Consider the following 18,184-nt stretch of genomic DNA (forward strand, 5'->3'; position numbering starts at 1 on the left):
TCAAGAGACTGAAATCTGATGATTGTGGTTTAAAACCAGGGTGGGCAGGAAAGCTTGTGAAACTTTTATTTCCAATTAACCAGCAAAAAAAACCAGATGTAAAGTTTTGGCTCAAGTGGTAGAACACTAACTTTGAGTGAAAAAGCTGAGGGATAATGCCCAGTTCAAGCTCCAGTATTGACACACATGCACATATACACAAACACACATATACATACAAAAATGGCAAAATTAACCTATTTTTAGGGCTTAAGACATCAGATTTTGTAGAACTAGTTGAATCTGTCTATCTATCTATTATATAAATATAATTATAGCATGAAATAGAAATATAACCAAGACATAGAAGACTGATACTGGATCCCTGTCTCTCCTCCTGTAATAAAATCAATTCAAAAGGGACCAAAGATCTTAATGCAGGATGTGAAACTGCTAGTGGAAAACATAGGATAATGCATGCACAGATAACAACTTCCTAGATAGGGCTGCAATAGCTCAAGAAGTAAAGGCAAGGATTGAACGATGGGATTACACTGAACAAAAATCATCTGCACTGTTAAGGAAACAATTACTAGAATGAAGAGATAGCCTGTAGAATGGGAGACAATATTTGCCATGTATTCTTCTGACGAGGGATTAATAGCCAGAACATACAAACAATGCAAAAAACCAAACACCATATTAGCCAATACAGATGGACAAATGAATCGAACAGACAATTCTGAAGTAGAGATGACCAACAAATACTCGAAAAACATGCAACATTCCTAGCCATAAAGCAAATGCAAATCAAAACAACACTGACATTTTATCTCATCCATCAGAATAGTGGTCGGCATCAAGAGCACAAAGAGAACCAATACTGGTGGAGATGGGGCTTGGGGAAGGGAACCCTCATTCATTATTGGTGGGAATGTAAACTATTGTGACCACCATTGATGTTAGTACAGGGCTTTCTCAGAAAATTGAAATTAGAACTAATGTGTGATCCAGTGATAAGCATTCATGGGCACATATCCAAAGGAATGTATCCAAAGGATACAATAGAGATACTTGTTCACTGTGGCACTATTTACAATAGTCAAGCTATAGAAATAGCCCAGATGCCCTACAGCTGATGGATGTATAAAGAAAATGTCATATATATATATATTTATATGCAATAGAATATTATTCAGCGATAAACAAAAGTAAAACTTATAATTTGTAGGAATAGATGGAACTGTAAGTCATCATTATAAACAAAATAAGCTAGGTTCAGGAAGAAAAATACCATGTTTTCTCTCACACATACTATGTTGAGCAAATATATATATATATTTATATATGCACATATACAGTATGTTTGTGTATGCATATATGTTGAATATACATATATGAATATACACATTATATGTCTACATAGACACGTTGCACATATTCACATAGATGGCGTATATGATATATGATATGTACATACATATGATATGCACAGCATGAATGGAAATGTGAGAACAGGAGTGACAAGCAAGAGGGGGTAGGTAAAACAGATGGAAATGAGGGTGAATAATATTGAAGTACATTTTGTTTATGTATAAAAACAGCATACTGACATCAAATACAGTGAAAACAGGGGTTATACCGTGGGGGAGGAACATACAAAGCAACAAAAAAATTGCATGGTACCTTATAAATATGTTAGAAATAACCCTGTTTTCACTGTATTTGACGTCGGTATAATTTGGGGAGGGGAAGGAAAAAAAGAAAATGTTTAAATATGGATACAGGTTGACCCATTGTAACGATGAGACGTACAAGACACTGTTGAACATTGAACTTTACAATTTAGGCAGGAGTGGGGGGGTTTCATTGTGGAGGTGGAATGGAAGGGATGGTAGGGGATAGACAAAGGAGGAGGCCACAATGCTTGATAGGAAATGTACTCATTACCTTGCTCATGTAACTGTAACCCCGCTGTACAGTATTTTCACAATAAAAAACTTAATTTTTTTAAAACAGCATAATGAATGAAACCTACCTAAAACTTAACAATAAGAGTAAGAGGAGGGAACGGAGCGGGGTGGGGAGGGAACGATTTTTAAAGGACGAATATAATGACAATGTTTGCAAAAAAGAATCATGAGAGATCATTATATACCATTATATTGGGTGGAGTAAACCAGAATGACAAAAATTAAAAATAATGGTAAATTGCCATTTTGCAATGTCCAGTACCCCTGGCTCTCATTTGAGTTTTATTTTCCTTCATGGCATCTATCTATTTACCTTTTTTTTAACACCTTATGTAATTCTATTTACTTATACTGATTATAGTTTTTTCTTCTCATACTAGATTAGGAACTCCATAAGGGCAGGAACAGTTTTAATCACTGAAAGAATCTTAGTCCCTAGATGGCACTCAACAAATATCTATTGAATGACTGAATGAGCTCACAGAACTAGTTACTCACCATTGTTGCTACTAAAGAATGAAGAAACGTAAAATGACTGAACAACATAGAAAACCTATTTGTTTTTCTATTGTTTTCTCTTAATCTCTATAGCAGAAAGAAACCCTTCCCAAAACTCTGTTTTTACTGAAACTTAAACAACTGTGTGAAATTAAAATAAAAACCTCCAAGTTCTAACTTTTTCAGGGTGAATTATGTTCAGGTACCTTTCTTATTCTGCTGTGGATGAATTCTTGCTCATGTGCAGAAAGAATTGTGAGTATGTCACTGTTCAGCAAGAAACAGACAAACTGAAAGGAAGACCATTCTAATGGATAGGAGTAGAAAAGGTACTCTGCATTCTGATAAAAAAGCCAAGGAGCATCTGAAAGAAAAACAGTGCCAGTTGTTGTTCAGACTAGTGACAGCTATAATGCAAACTTGAATATTGTAGGCTATGCTTATTTTCCCTTCAATTTACTTCATTTAAGAAACATTCACTAATATTCAGAGCTCACGGAAGTGAGTTAGATTAATTTCAATTTTGTTTAGTGAGCATATTTATTAAGTTGATTATTCATCAATCATTTATTCACTTCAACAATTTAACTTTAGATTGATACAAGGAAAGGTAGGTTTGGATGGAGAGATTTGTTAATACAATAAATAGTATATCATAGCCTTTAGATGGCATATAATTAGAGTGTGGCAGCATTAGTCTTACCATAGTAGTACCAGCGTGGAATCTTAGGTCTCACATCTGCAAAGAGAAAGCAAATAACCTTAGCTGACCTTTGTTCCTCGTATCCCATTCTTGAAGAATATCAGCTACAACCATATTCTATAGTACTTCTGCAGTGTTAGCTGGCTACCCCACTCCCAATGAGCTAACCACTGTGTTGGTGCTATCTTCATTCACTTTCCTATGACACATTAAATAAATAGTGCAGTTGATTGTTGACATGGTGCTAAGATTTTGAATCGCTGTAATTTCCTTGGGGAAAATGCTATTTAAAAAAAATTAGAAACCTAGCCTACAAAGACCTTATTAGTGTTTTTACCTCTTGGAATTTTGCATATCCATTCCCGTTTGGAAGCACAGTGCAAGGGCAGCAAGGTTTTGTCTACCTTATACACAGCACAGTTTCTTACATCTTCTCCAAAATAAGAATTGTTTAAAAATGAAGAGACAACCTGCAGCAGATGAAGTTCATTATTCCTTAATGTTGATTCCCCCATAAAAAGTTTCAAAAGATCCAAAAAAGCAACCATGCACACATCATTAGAGTCGTCTAGAGAAAGCTTCAGTAACATCTACATGTCACTCTAGTTTGAGGTTGGTCCACATTTGTGTAAAACATGCCAACTAGTGTTTAGTATTTCTTAAAGATGTCTTTCCTTTAAAAATAAAAGAGGTATGTTACTTCTTTTCTAGGAGGAAGGAATCATATGCAAGGTTGGTGCTGAACTTGCACTATTTACTAACTGGAAGGACTGGTTTAGTCTTGGGATCATGCTACATTTCTTAAAGGTTCAGGGATGTGCTAAATTTGAGTGTCAGTTCTATTTGCCAGTCCTTTTGTACATAGACTAAACTTTCAGCCTTTAATAATGAATTCTAGACCATAACTAGCTTTTTAACCAGGAAACTAACCATGAGTGACCTGAAGACCCACAGAATTCGCATAAAAGAGGTTTTAAATAAGGATCCAACCTTCTCAACCATTTAATAATAAATAGTTGATAGTGTAGGCCACAAGTAAAATGGATAAAATGTTGGAAAAAGAGGATATTGTGAAACCTCTTGTACTTTTCCCAAACCTGTAAACAGCTTTGCAACTATATCACAATTTTATTTGTGCATGTATGTGTATGTGTGTGTGTGTGCGCGCGCTCACATGTGTGCACATGTGTGCATTTGCGCATGCACCAGTCCTGGGACTTGAACTCAGAGCTTGGGAGCTGCCTGTGACCATTTTTTTCCTTAAGGCTAGTCTTTACAACTTGAGCCACAGGTCCACTTCTGGCTTTTGTTCTTTCCCTCCCTCCCTCCCTCCCTCCCTCCTTCCCTTCCTTTCTCTCCCTTCTTTTCCTTTCCCTCCCTCCCTCCCTCCCTTTCTCTCCCTTCCTTCCCTTCCCCTTTCTCTCCCTTCTTTTCCTTTCCCTCCCTCCCTCCCTCCCTTTCTCTCCCTTCCTTCCCTTCCCCTCCCTCCCTCCTTCCCTCCCTCCTTCCCTCCCTCCCTCCCTCCCTTCCTTTCTTCCTTCCTTCCTTCCTTCCTTCCTCCCTCCCTCCCTTCCTTCCTTCCTTACCTCCCTCCCTCCCTCCTTCCTTCCTTCCTTCCCTTCCTCTTTTCTTTCTTGTAAATTATTGGAGATAAAGAGTCTCACAGGCTTTCCTGTCCCAGTAGGCTTTGAACTTAGATTCTCAAATCTAAGTTCCTGAGTAGCTAGGATTACAGGCGTGAACCACTGGCATCCAGTCCAGTTTATATATAATGATTACACACACACACACACACACACACACACACACACACACACGTACATACTCAGGTTCAGAGAATGATGTGAGTTTAATTAATTGTATCTAGTGGAGAGTCAAGAGAACTTCAGTGGACTATCTTATGGCCTTATTCTCTTTTATTCTGAACCAAATTGTTTGTCCCCCTCTTATTATTGTGTTTGTTTTACTGAAACACAATGCAATATTTTCAACTTTTCTGTATAATATTTTGTTTTTCAAGAGCTGTATTGTATTCAATACTTCTGTTCCTGGGTCTTGATTCCTTCATTAGCAAAACAGATCCATGCAGCTCAGTGACTTCTAAGGTCTCGCCCTATGTTGTTTGTGGTACCCTTTGTAAAGAAGCAGTGTAGGAGCAGAAGTACTCCATTAGCATTTTACAACTACAATGCCCTTATCATTATTTTGAAGCACAAGGCTTTCTCTCTCTCTCTCTCTCTCTCTCTCTTTTCGGTCGTGGGGCTTGAACTCTGGGCTTTGGCGCTGTCCTTGCGCTCTTCAGCTCAAGGCTAGCGCTCTACCGCTTGAGCCACAGCACCACTTCTGGTTTTCTAGTGGTTTATTGGAGATGAGTCTCACGGACTATTCTGCCCGGGCTGGCTTTGATAACCGCGATGCTCAGATCTCAGCCACCTGAGTAGCTAGGATTACAGGCCTGAGCCCCCAGCGCCTGGCTTCTTTTTCTTTTTTAAATTCCTTCTTGGCTACAGATTTGAACACAACTTTTATAGTGGGTTTTATTTAAAGTTTGGCTACTGCTATTTTGTTAACAGCTTTGTAGCTCTGGAGTCAGACAACCTGTGTGCTAATCATGGCTGTCCTCTGTTATTTTAGGCAGATGGCTAATCATTCTGTTGCCCACTGCAGTGAGCTGTTGTAAGGATGAAATGAGATCACGTAAGAGTGCATTCAGCTCACTGCACAGAACATGACGAGGGCTCCATAAGCAGCAGCTGCATTAAACACTCACTTCAGGGTCTTTGAGAGCCTTTCTTTTCCTTTTCATGGAAAGAGCTGATTCTGCAAGCGATATAGGATGGATCCTATTGCAACTTGGGATAGTGCTTCAGGTGTCCCTCCCCCTCCCCATCATCTTAAGGAAAATGTGATATTTTCTCATTGCACCTGCAAAAGCAATACAACACCACAAAGGTCTTCAAAGAAGAGGTAGAATGAAAAATAAGATTTTTTTCCTGGAACTACTTGCTCTGGCTGTGAAGGAGATGATTTCTAAGGCATGTCTATCCATGAACCATGAGATAAACTGAAAATTGTTCTCCCAAATTACCTCATTTTTGCTGTGACAAAGCCAAGGCCAATCCATACTGTATAGGAAATGAGAAACTGGATGGGAAAAGCCTAACATTATTGAAAGAATAGTTGTTTCTCTGCTAGATGACTTTTCAAATTGGGAAATGGTTTGGGGGACATGTTGGAGGTTGTGATTTCTTATCAGGACAAGATACTATTAGGGCTTCAGGATAATCTGGTCAGCAAAAGTTTCCCAGGCCCTTGACATAGGAACTCTCTTAGTCCTAATATCTAGCACAGCCATAGGAGAGACATGGACATTATTTCTAGGTTCTCTTAATCAATTTAGCAAGTGCTGCCATGGCTGCTTTTCTTTACTTCATCTCTTTTGTCTAGTTTGGAAAGACTTACAGGAGTTCTATCAGACCACTCCCAAGAACCAGCATTCAGTGGATTTCTTTTGTTAAATCCAATCCAGAACTGCCGTTCTTCTGTCCTAGAGGAAAGAAGAGACAAAAACTTTGCCTTTCTCATTGATTTCCTAATGTTAGACAAAAGATTAAAAAATCTTTAAAAATATTTATTTTTGCAGAAACCAGGTGATGCTACTGGATCAACCAAGTCAATCACATATTTTATGTGCATGTACAGAGAGGAAGATTTAGGCTCGTGTTTTATTTCTCTTTGTTTATTCATGGGTGATGATATCAGCTCACATTGAGATTAGAAGTTTCTCATCAGAAATGGCAATACCTTCCAATCTTGGCAAGGGCACATGAAAACAAGTTGGTAAAAATTTGTAACATCATCTTTTTTTCTTGAGGACTTGTTTTAATCTTTCTATTACCTATTCATACTACTTTACTATATTTCAATTGGTCACTTGTTTGTCAAATGTTTATGCATTTTCTAAGAGTTAATAATCATCTTTACTAAATAAAAGGTACACAGAAGGTTTAGAGATTTCCCCCTCCCCCCCCAGATCCCAACATAAATAATTCTGCAGCAAATCAGCCTAGGCCATGGTAAATTAACTTCAGCCATCACCAATGGTTAGACTTGGCAAAAGGCTCCACAGAGAATCATCTTCCCTCCTATTAGGCAGAGTACAAATATGTCAAATTGCAGAGTACTCAATAAATCAAGCAATAAAGCCTAATTGTACAATGAACCATCTCACTAAGATAATTTTCTGGGAATAATTTTGAAGAATTAAAGATTTAAAAGACTCAGAAGTCATGAGAGATGTTTTATTTTCCTTACTGCAGAGAACAAGCCTATTCCAGAGCATAGCTTCCTAGATATCTGAGCTACTCTGTCTGAATGATACAAATTATATAAGTTAGAAAATCTGAGAGATCACTGGTGCCTGGCTGGCCACTGTGGTGATGATTTACTACATTTAAGGTTGTGAGAAGATGAGATGAATGCTATAAGGTTAAGCTAAGGGCATGACTGTTATGGCCTAGGCTGGAAATCCATAGATTCTCTCTGCTCTAAGAACTTTTAATTTGCTTGATTGGGTCATAGAAGACAAATGGACACTGACTTTTCCGCCATCAATTTCCTAAAATTATGTTATTTTTAAACAAGCACATACATATGTTTTGGTTGAACATTTTGGTAGTCTGGGCAAGAGACATATAATTTTTGGGATCAGAGGGTAATGATTAATAGTTTGATAGATGCTCAGCCCTAAATTCCATTAGAAATTTCATGTTGGAGCATTTATATATATAGAAATAGTGATATCTGATCGAAAGCAAACTAAGAACTCACTTACATGTCATTGTTTCAGATGGCAAATTCATTAAAATTTAAGGGGAGAAAATAAAACACATTTTGCAAGGTGCTAAAGTAATGAAGAACAGCACAATTCAGAACAATGGGTAGCTGTGGTCCTCCCTCCAACTAATAATAAAATTAGCCAGAAAGCTTCTCAAAGTCTGATCCAGCAGCTCTGGTGTGGGATAGAAAGCTGTGTGTCCCAAGTGAGTGTAATGATTAGCCAGGCTCTGGAGCCATGGTCTCTCAGATCAGGATTTCTTGTAGGGACCAGCAGGTCTATGTGCTGTTAAGAAATATTCTTTAAAAAAAAGAGATTTTGTTATTAAAGTAGTTCTTTCTAGAAGCCTCCATGATATGATTGTATATAGTTAATTTCCAGCATTGTACTTGGTTTTGTGATTGCAGTCAGCCATTAAATATCCCCTTTCCCCCACAGAATAGAAGTTAATGAGACTCACATTTGCAAATGTCAAAACTCTAATTTTTAGGTTCATTTTGTAAATATGGAAGCTGACTAACTGGATAGATAGTACATATTAACTTCTTTGTGAGAGTGTCCTGACAGGGAAACTTCCAGGGTAGGCCAGAGTTTTCCACACATACACACACAATCTTGCATTTTCTCTGAGTTTGGAAAAGTGTTTCATTGAGATTCCAGGCTTCTAGAGCTTGGAGCAAAGTTGCTGGTATTACATTTGTGGAATAAAGACTTGAGGACTTGGAGGCATACCCCCTTAGACCACAGCATCTTAAGGGACAGGTTTTTGTCTGCCATGTCTGCTGGATTCTTAAATCAGCTATGCATGTACCTGTGCTTTTTTCCACAAAAGATATTCCTAAAAGGTATGCTGGTTGACAAGAATATTCTAGAGCAAGAGACCAAAGTATGGGAGAACTCACAAGAAAGAGAAGTGGGGGATCCCTTCAAATATTTTAGAGTATACTTGATTTATATTGCTCTAGCTCCAAACTGAAGGAGGCGGATTTCTGGCTTAGTAGAAAGATGATCTTGGAAACCAGCTTCTACCAATGGAATGGGCTTTCTTCCAGGCACGGGGCATTCTGAAACTGGAAGCAGTTCAGCAGGCATTGGATGACCGTGGGAAGGTAATGGGATAAATTACTGTGCTGGGAAGGTAATGGGATGAATTACTGTACTGGATGGTGGTCAACTCAAACCTGTGTGCTTATTCTCATTCAAATTTAACTGGATTTTTAATTCCAAGGATTTTGAGATTCCGTAAACTTGGAAATAGACCCCAATAAGCAAAACACCTTGTTTCTTCAAATGCAAAATCAGAATTGGGTAGAGGTGTGGCTCAAGTGGTAGATCATCAGCCTTGGGTAAAAAGCCAAGTGACAGCACAAGGCCCTGAGTTAAAGTCCAAGTACTAACATCAAATCAAGGAGTTGGACTGGATTTTTTTTAATCACTAGGATTTTTATTTCAAGTGAACTCTTAAACAGACTCCTATCATTTAGAAAAATAATAATTAGTGGAGCTTGTGGGGGCTATGCTGGTGGTCTTCTAGCAACTCTGCTCATTTAGGAGCCTTCTGTTCCTGAGGTCCCAGGATCATGGGGAATCTTAAGAAACACTTTCAAACCACTAAGTGTATCTGGTTTGGGGAGGGGAAGGGGAAGCACTGAAATGGACAAAGGGTGAACTAATTCAGCAGTGATACTCTCTAGACACTATGTTGGAAATGAACTATACACTTCTGCAGGGAGAGGGGTCAGGAGGGGAAAAAAACATGGGAGAAAATGAGGGGGGTGTGATACTATTCAAAAATAAATCTACTCATTACCTCACTTATGTAACTGTAACCCCTCCGTACATCACCTTTACAATAAAAAATTTAAAAATCCCACTGAGGTAGATACCGTTTTGCAACACAGCTTTAAAAATCTGACTAGAGATACATGACAAAGATCTCAAATATCAATCATCACTTTGTTTTATGGCCACTTGGTGGCCTATAAATACAAGGCTATATGGATATATTTTTTCTTCCACAACTAGTGATACCTTGATTTTTGACTTACTAATACTAGAACTCTAATTAATTACGTGGGATTCTGACCCGTAAAAAGCCATTCCTGAGGGATAATATTTGTGAGTTTTTCAGAACTCACAACTATTTACCGATTTAATTTTGAATGTAAAAGTTCATTCACAAAATTTTCTTCCTCAATATGGGCAAAGCTGGCAAGATGAGCTCCAAATTCTTCACAAAATGCTTCAGCTTCTCTCCATGATCTTTTCATTAGGACTTTTTCACTGTGAAATACCTGTACAGTAAAAAAAATATCCACACTGTCATGGATAAGGAAAGGCTGTTCAATTATGCTTTAGAAACTAATAGTAATATAATTTTCATTCTTTTTTTTTTGCTGCTGAGGATTATACCCAGAGCTTCTTTTATGATTGGCACACTACTTCCCAGCTGTGTCCCACCTCTTTCTGTTCTTTTTTGAGAGCTAATGGAAGTAACAATTAGTGAACTAGAAGGTACCTAGTCACTTTAAAACTATTAGCTCAGGACCTGGGAAGGTGGTTTTGTGGTTGAGTGCTTGTCTAACATACATGAAGCCCTGGCCTCGAAACCTCAGTACCACATATATAGCAATAGCCAGAAGTGGTGCTGTGGCTCAAGTGGTAGAATGCTAATCTTGAGCAAAAGAATCTCATGGGCAGTGTCCAGGTCCTGGGTTCAAGCCCCAGGATTGGCAAAAAAAACAAACAAAATAATCAAACAAACAACCCCCCCCCCAAATTAGCTCATTTTATCTTCATGACAAATTCATGAAGAGAATATAATAAACTCAATTTTGTAAGTAAGTTTCTGAAGACCTTTTTCCCCACTAAATCTCCTATAGCTGGTAGTTTCCTTCAATTAATGTTTTCCTTCAATTAATGTTTGTCAAGAGTCAAGGAAATTGGGATAAACGGTGTTAAGAATTTCAGGACAAGTAGATGAATGGATCAAGAAAATGTGGTATATATACAAAATGGGATTCTTTGCCTCCATCAGAAAGAATGACATTGCCCCATTTGTTAGGAAATGGAAAGACTTGGAAAAAATTATATTAAGTGAAGTAAGCCAGGCCCAAAGAAACATAGGTCCCATGGTTTCCCTTATTTGCAATAACTAGTATATGTCTGAGTCAAACAGAAAAGGTCAGATAAGTTGATGCTAGGGAAATGAACCCTAAGATATGTATTCAAATGTTTTTTCTTTCATGCGATTGTTTCTAACACATTTATAAGATATTTCTTTGTTGCTTTGTATGTCCCTCCCCCACAGTATAACCCCTGCTTTCACTGTATTTGATGTTGGTATAATTTGTGGTATAAACAAATCGTTTAAATAAGGATACAGGTGGACCCACTGCAACAATGAGATGTACAAGTTGTATGTGGAAAACGAACTTTGCAACTTTGGTGTGGGGGGAGGAGGGTTGGGTGGGGGGCCAGGGGGAGGATGGGATGGGAAGGGGAAACAAAGGAGGAGGCTACAATGCTTGATAAGAAATGTACTCATTATCTTGCCCATGTAATTATAACCCCTCTGTACAATATTTTCACAATAAAAAATTAAAAAAAAAGAATTTCAGTACATACACCTACAAATGCAGAGCTAGGATTATATCTAGGACTCCTTAATTCAAGAACCCACAAATTTCTATCCCAGAAGGCTACCTTCTGACAAATTAAAACTAGCCGAATGACCATGAATATGAGTGACTCTGGTCAAGAAATGAGAAATAACGCCTATACCTAGGACAGCAATATTTCTGGGTTTGTTAATTCTGAGCTGAACAGAAGGTGCAGTTGTTTGTGTCTAAATTTCTCTCATCAATCCTCAGGAGCAGAAAGGAATTGGTCAAATGGAAAGTTTTCTTTTGGCTTTTTGTAAAAACAGAGTGAAAGACAGACCCAGAAAACTCTTGATCTTGAGTCATCCCCTTGTTAGAAAACTCCAGCAATAAGCCTGACTCTCAGATGCCAGGCAGCTATACTCTCAGGCCAGCCTGCACAGGTTCTTATTTGCTGAGACCAGAATGAATAGCTTTCCAAATTCTGTGGACCACAGCATAGCCTTTCCATCTTCTAAATTATATGTCAAAACTTGCTTCCTCTGGGAACCTCTTTCTGAATCACTCTAAATTCATAAATCCTACCTCCGTGCACATCAAACACACCATCCATTTGTTGACACATCAAGATGATATATTGTAGAACAAGCACTGGACCACGAGTCCCAAGACCAGGGATGCATTTTCACTGTCAGTACATAAATGTGAGCTTGAGCAAATCACTTCATCTCACTGGCCTTAGTTTACTCATTTTTATTTTAACTCTGTGATATCACTTCTGGGCCTGTTATTCTATGAAATTAATCTGAGATTTCACATGTGTACATTTAAAGGGAAGGCATTCATGTTGTTTTGTGATATCTGCAAGCTGTAATATCTGTGGAGTTGGCCTATTGCTATACTGCTCACATGGGCAGAGAACATGCTGGAGAAGAGCTTTCTCCTATGATTTGGGGAATCTCTAAGTATAGAACATGTCAGAACAAATCAAGACCAAACTACCAAACATAAAATCACATGCTTCTAGCAAGAAGAGTATAGGAACTGGTTTAAATCTAGGATCTAAAGCTGATGTTTTAAACAGGTATTTCTTTGAGAATTTTAACATATATGAATGTTTTAATATTATATGTAATTTGACTTTTATGTTGAGTATTCTTAATCTGAAAGTAAAAAATTTGAAATGCTCTAAAGTCTGAAACCTTTTGTGATAGTGACACTTTGCTTTCTGACAGTTTTATGTATGCAAACTTTGTTTTATGTGCAGGATTACTAAAAATACTGTATAAAATTACCTCTAGCCTGTATATCTGTGTGTGTGTATATGTGTGGTATATATGATTTTGTGCTTAGACTTAAGTCCCAACCATGTTATTTTTCTCTGTGTGTATATATGTATGCATGTATATGTATATTTGCACATGTACATACATATGCATATATTCATACCTATGTAGGTACACATACACGCATGTACACACACATATGGGCACATATGCACATACATGTATATACAGATACACACATGCATTTTATATACATATACACATTCATGTATATGTATATATGCAAATACACATGCATTTATATATACACATACATGTATATTATATATATGCAAATTAAAATACTTCTGGTCTGAAGCACTTCAGGTAAAATTCTTCTTTTCTTTATCTATCAACTATGTATCTATTTGTCTATGTGTCTATGTATGTATGTGTGTATGTATCTATCTTCATGCAGAGCTATTGATACATGCATGTCAACTATATTTATTAATTTGTTGGCTCTTTAGATATCTAGAAAATTGCAAAATATATGTTTAGAAGTATTATTATTCCATGGAAAGTACTTTATTCACAAGCTAAAATCCAATGTAGAATTTTAGCATTTTAATTCTCAGTGAGTATTGACCACCTTCATTTGGCATTTGCTTGGCAATAAGAACACTGACTTGTGAGCTGTACCTGTAATCTTAGCTACTCAGGGGAGTGAGATCTAAGGATTGTAGTTCAAAGCCAGCACAGGCAGGAAAGTTTGTGAGACTCTTATTTCCAAGTAACCACCCCAAAACTGGAAATGGAGCTGTGGCTCAAAGTGGTAGAAGGCTAGCCTTGAGCAAAAAAAGAGGGACAACACCCAGGCCCTGAGTTCAAGCCCTATGACTGACATAAAAAAAGGTTAAGAACGCTGACTTGTGCTATAATATTATAGGATTGGTCCTTGAATGATCCTGGTTGACCCAGCATGCCCCCTCTTGATTGCACTTCTCAGCAAGAATGTACTGAGAATGCAGCTGTCCTCGTCAATGTTTTAGCCCAGTGACCCAAGTGGCAAGACATAAAACCCAGAGAATAATGCTTTTGGAGTCCCTGAGCTATGGTGGGAAGTGGAGCATGTGTCCTAGGCAGCTTTTCTGAGCCTTGGGGGTTGGGCTTGCTAGGATCTTAGGTGTTGTTGTTTCTTGTGGCCCATCTGTGGAGAATGAATTTGCTTTCCTGACTTGTCTGAACGCTATGATCTCACTGGACTCAGACTCCGTCAATTGAGTTTGCGCAAAACCTCCAGCTGAACCTAGAGCTCTTACTAGTCAGGTGTTTAAAATTCTTTCCCAGGATTGCTAACCAGTACATATTAATTCCTTCCTGGAATTAATATTGATGCATGGCATTTCTGCTTAATAGACATCATTCTTCACAAGGAAGCCTTCAGTATCACCAGAAGTCTGTCAATATTTGAGTTAAAATTATTTGGACTATAAGTGAAAAGAAAAAGAAAGGCAAATATTAATTAAGCCCCTGCTGTGTGCCAGGCACAGTTCTGGAAAGTGCTATAATAAAGGAATTTGTGGTACATGGATCAAATTGAACTGCTGGTATTATTGAGAGTAGTTAAGTAACCTTGGTATCACCTTGAAGCAATTGGCCAGACCAGGCTGTGACTCCCAGTTCAAATCGCAGGGGTGAAAGGGCCATCTCTCTTCCTGCTCTGTTTTCTCACGATTTTCAACTGGCTGTTTACACAGAGACATTGCCTTGAAATGTCTGCAGTCCTTCACCTCCCAGCGCCCACTCCTTCCATGCATGACAACACAGCCACCATTGGAACCTACGATCAGAAAAAAACAAGCAGTTTAATATCAAATGATTAACACATTTTGTGCTCAGATGACAGCTCTTCAGAGTGCAGAATAACTGAATCTCCTAATGAAGCATCCAGAGAAGAACAATAAAGATGAAAAGGGATGTTTTATTGGCACAATTATCTCATTTCTTCTCACCTCTGGAGAAAAGAAGAAGGAAACATGAGAGAAAAGAAGTTATGAAGCCTGAAATTTGGACATTGTCTCCTTTGAGCTCAGATAGCATGTGATAGGAAAGTAGGAGTGGTTCCTACTTGGAGCCAAAATATCCACTATAGCTCAATGCTGTGCTTTGAAATCCCATTGTGAACCATCAGCTGAGACAGGAGCAAAGTGCTCATCCTGAGAGATTCCATGGGGGGAAAACTTCCATGAATAATGGATTCAAGGTAGACTACAAGATCCACAACAAAGAACAAAACCATAAGCCATAAACCATGGGAGAGTGGAGAGAATAAGATAAATTTTGAAATAATGGAAAAGCTCTGGGGTCAGAGACAATGGCAGATAATAAGGAAATAAGAAGCAAAAGACAGATTCTTTGTCCCTCCACATTCAGAGTATAGTATGAAATATTGGGAAGGGGATAGATTTTTCTGTTAGGGACAGAACAACTTCACTTTTGTCTTTTCATGTATATTGAACATTTTGAATATGAAATGTGTTTTTCTTGGAAACAATTTGCAAATTGAGTTAAGCTTCTTAAGTTTTGCAGAATCTATACAACTCATAAGATAGATAAATATACACTTCGAATTTCAGTTCAATGTAGTAGGAAACAATTCCATTCTAAAAATAGAATAAACACTGGATGAGAATGAAATTGTTTTTTTTCCTCTTGATTTCAGGGAGACTATTTAATGAACTATATTGACATTCAACAATCACAACAAATTTATGCATCTACAGCATCCCTGGCTATGCTGTATATTAGCTTTTACAGAAAGAGGACCGAACAAGCAAAAAAAAAAACCCATCTTGGTTTAGTATGAGATACAGATGAATAATCAATTGCAATAAAATAATATATAAAGTATAACAGAAAGGAACGTGTCTTGAGCTGTGGGAGAGACTGCAGAAGGGCTGATGGACCTTGCCTAGAGATATCTATCAGAAAAGGATTTGTAGGAAGGGATACTTGAGCTAGGTTTTAGAGGACAGGGAAAGGGTATAGAGTTTTCAGGGTGGGCTTGTAAATAGCAAGTGGTGGTGGAAGACATATCTGAAGATTTGTGGCCTAGAAGTACTTTAAAGAAAGGTAGTAATGAGGTACTAGATACTTATCTTGCTTAATTTCCCTTCAGTAGCAATGGCTTCACTTTTTCAGTTTTTTGGTTTTTTGATATTTGGTAACTGACACGATCATTGTCAACTATGTATTGGTTGTTTTATAGTCACAGAAAGACTGAAGAAATGGACAACAAAACATGGGAGCTGGAAGAAAGAATGGAATGAAGAAATATAATGGAGTCTGAAAAGAAAGAAGAAAGAAAAGAAAGGTAAAGCACTGTTTGTGTCTTCAAGAGTCCTAGGTGCACATCATGCCTTATGTGCTGGACATCATGGTGACACTCAAAGGTGTGTGTGTGTGTGTATGCATGTGTGTGCATGAGTGCACACATGCATGCCCATGCATGAATACATCAAAAACCCCAAAATGTGAACATATTCATAGAAGAGGAAACATGATAAGCATGGCTTATTTTGAACAAAAGTAAGCCAAGAGAGAGTTGGTTCATACCAAATCGATCAGATACTTCCACCAGCCAGGAAGAGCTACTTAGTGCTAGAGATGGAAGGCTAGGGGTAGGAAGATAGACAAGGGTGAAGGCATATACTATATGACTCCCTTTGCTATGAACAGCATTTTGTAATTTAGGAATGAAGCCCCAGACCCAGCTGAGTCATGAGCAATAGAGGAGATGTGCATGAGGAAGAGGAAGAGTGGTGGAGATTCACATGGAATTCCCAAGTGGGATATATTTATGGATCTGTTCTACTTGAATGAGGAAGAAAGATGAGCACTTTTCCCCGAGGTCCTCTGAGGCCTTCCAAGGAAACTTCCACTTCCTGCAGAAAAAAGTGAGAAAACTCCTATAAAGAACATCTAATTTGGAATACAAGGTCTCTAGCACAAATATTGAATAACTTGAAGCTTGAAAACATGAATCAATCATAATAAGACTTGTAGATTTAAATATAGCCACAAGATAATAGTGATAATAACATGTTGGAAAGCACACTGTAAGTTAGGAAGAGCTAAAACACCCCCAAGAGGTTGTTATTCTGCTTATAGACATTTTGAGGACAAAAACTGGGATTTTTGTGACAGGAGTTCTGCCTGCACATTCAGAGAATTGTTTAAATGTTTGAATCAGCAAGTTTATAATATAATATACTTTTTTTGTTGGCCTTGCATTTTTGTCTTACCATGGTTTAGATGCAGTAGAGTCCAGCTCATCTTCATTAGTGAAGCAGGAGATGTTTGTGACTCAAGGAGACATGCAAAGTGCTCCAGGAGTGTTATTGGTATTTTAACGCAGTTAACTTAATGGAACATTTGACCCAAATTTTAAAGTCTAAGCCCCAAAGAAGCAGTAAAGTGGTGTAATAAAGGGAGACAGGGTTAAGGGAGATATAAACTGAATTTATATGCCAATTCATAAGGATGCTTGCAAAGCCAAATAATAAGAATGAGGTGGAGGAAAAGTAGAGGCAATTTTTCTCCCAGAGAAATTGTTCTTTTTTTTAATAACTCATTTCCCATTGAAGAAAAGACTTATTATCCTTTTTCTTCCATGGTGAATCTCATATTTCAAAGGATTTCTCCTTACCTACCTTAGCTCCCAGACCTTCTCATTCTTTCCCTGAAACATCAGTGGGAAAACTAAGAAATTTGAATTCACTGTTCCAATCTTTTGCACTTGACGCAGCTACCTAATTATATAAAATGAACTGAGCTGGAAAGCCATCACCTTTAACCTCTCTAGTCAAGTACCAAAGTATAAGCTAACCAATCAAACCAAGTTATGGTTTGGGGCAGGAGGGAATTATGCCAGGTCTCAATGCCTAGATATTTCATTTGAGTCTATATATTTATGTTCCTATTTTGGCAACAGTTTTATCTAAGGAAAAGGGGTAGATTGGATGCAGAAAAAGGATTAAATAGTGACTCTGATCACAAAAGCGCTGGACACTTAGACATGATAAAATTGTAACCCTCCTGCACAACTATTTGAAGTTTAGGGGGAAAAGTCATGAAAAAAAAAACCTGAGAACAGAACAAGACAAGGATGCCCACTCTCTCCACTCCTTTTTAATCTAGTATTAGAATGCCTAGCTACAGCAATAAGACAAGATGCAGACATAAAGGGGATCCAAATAGGGAAAGAAGAAATAAAACTCTCCCTCTTTGCAGATGACATGATCTTGTATTTAAAGAATCCCATA

General features: G+C 37.8%; 1 protein-coding gene across 1 annotated transcript in view; it reads right to left on the reverse strand.

Moving 5' to 3' along the window:
- Positions 1 to 18,184, reverse strand: part of Pla2r1 (phospholipase A2 receptor 1, 180kDa) — a 119,234-nt gene that overhangs the window by 32,086 nt on the left and 68,964 nt on the right. The window contains exons 12-17 of the mRNA XM_013030869.1: positions 14,504 to 14,700; positions 10,139 to 10,284; positions 6,616 to 6,700; positions 3,491 to 3,623; positions 3,154 to 3,189; positions 2,657 to 2,814 (exon numbers count right to left, since the gene is read on the reverse strand). Coding sequence (XP_012886323.1) covers positions 2,657 to 2,814; positions 3,154 to 3,189; positions 3,491 to 3,623; positions 6,616 to 6,700; positions 10,139 to 10,284; positions 14,504 to 14,700 — 755 coding nt within the window. The remainder of the gene's footprint in view (positions 1 to 2,656; positions 2,815 to 3,153; positions 3,190 to 3,490; positions 3,624 to 6,615; positions 6,701 to 10,138; positions 10,285 to 14,503; positions 14,701 to 18,184) is intronic.

Source organism: Dipodomys ordii, unplaced genomic scaffold (genome assembly GCF_000151885.1).
Source record: "Dipodomys ordii isolate 6190 unplaced genomic scaffold, Dord_2.0 Scaffold5, whole genome shotgun sequence".
In the NCBI taxonomy this organism is placed as follows: domain Eukaryota; kingdom Metazoa; phylum Chordata; class Mammalia; order Rodentia; family Heteromyidae; genus Dipodomys; species Dipodomys ordii.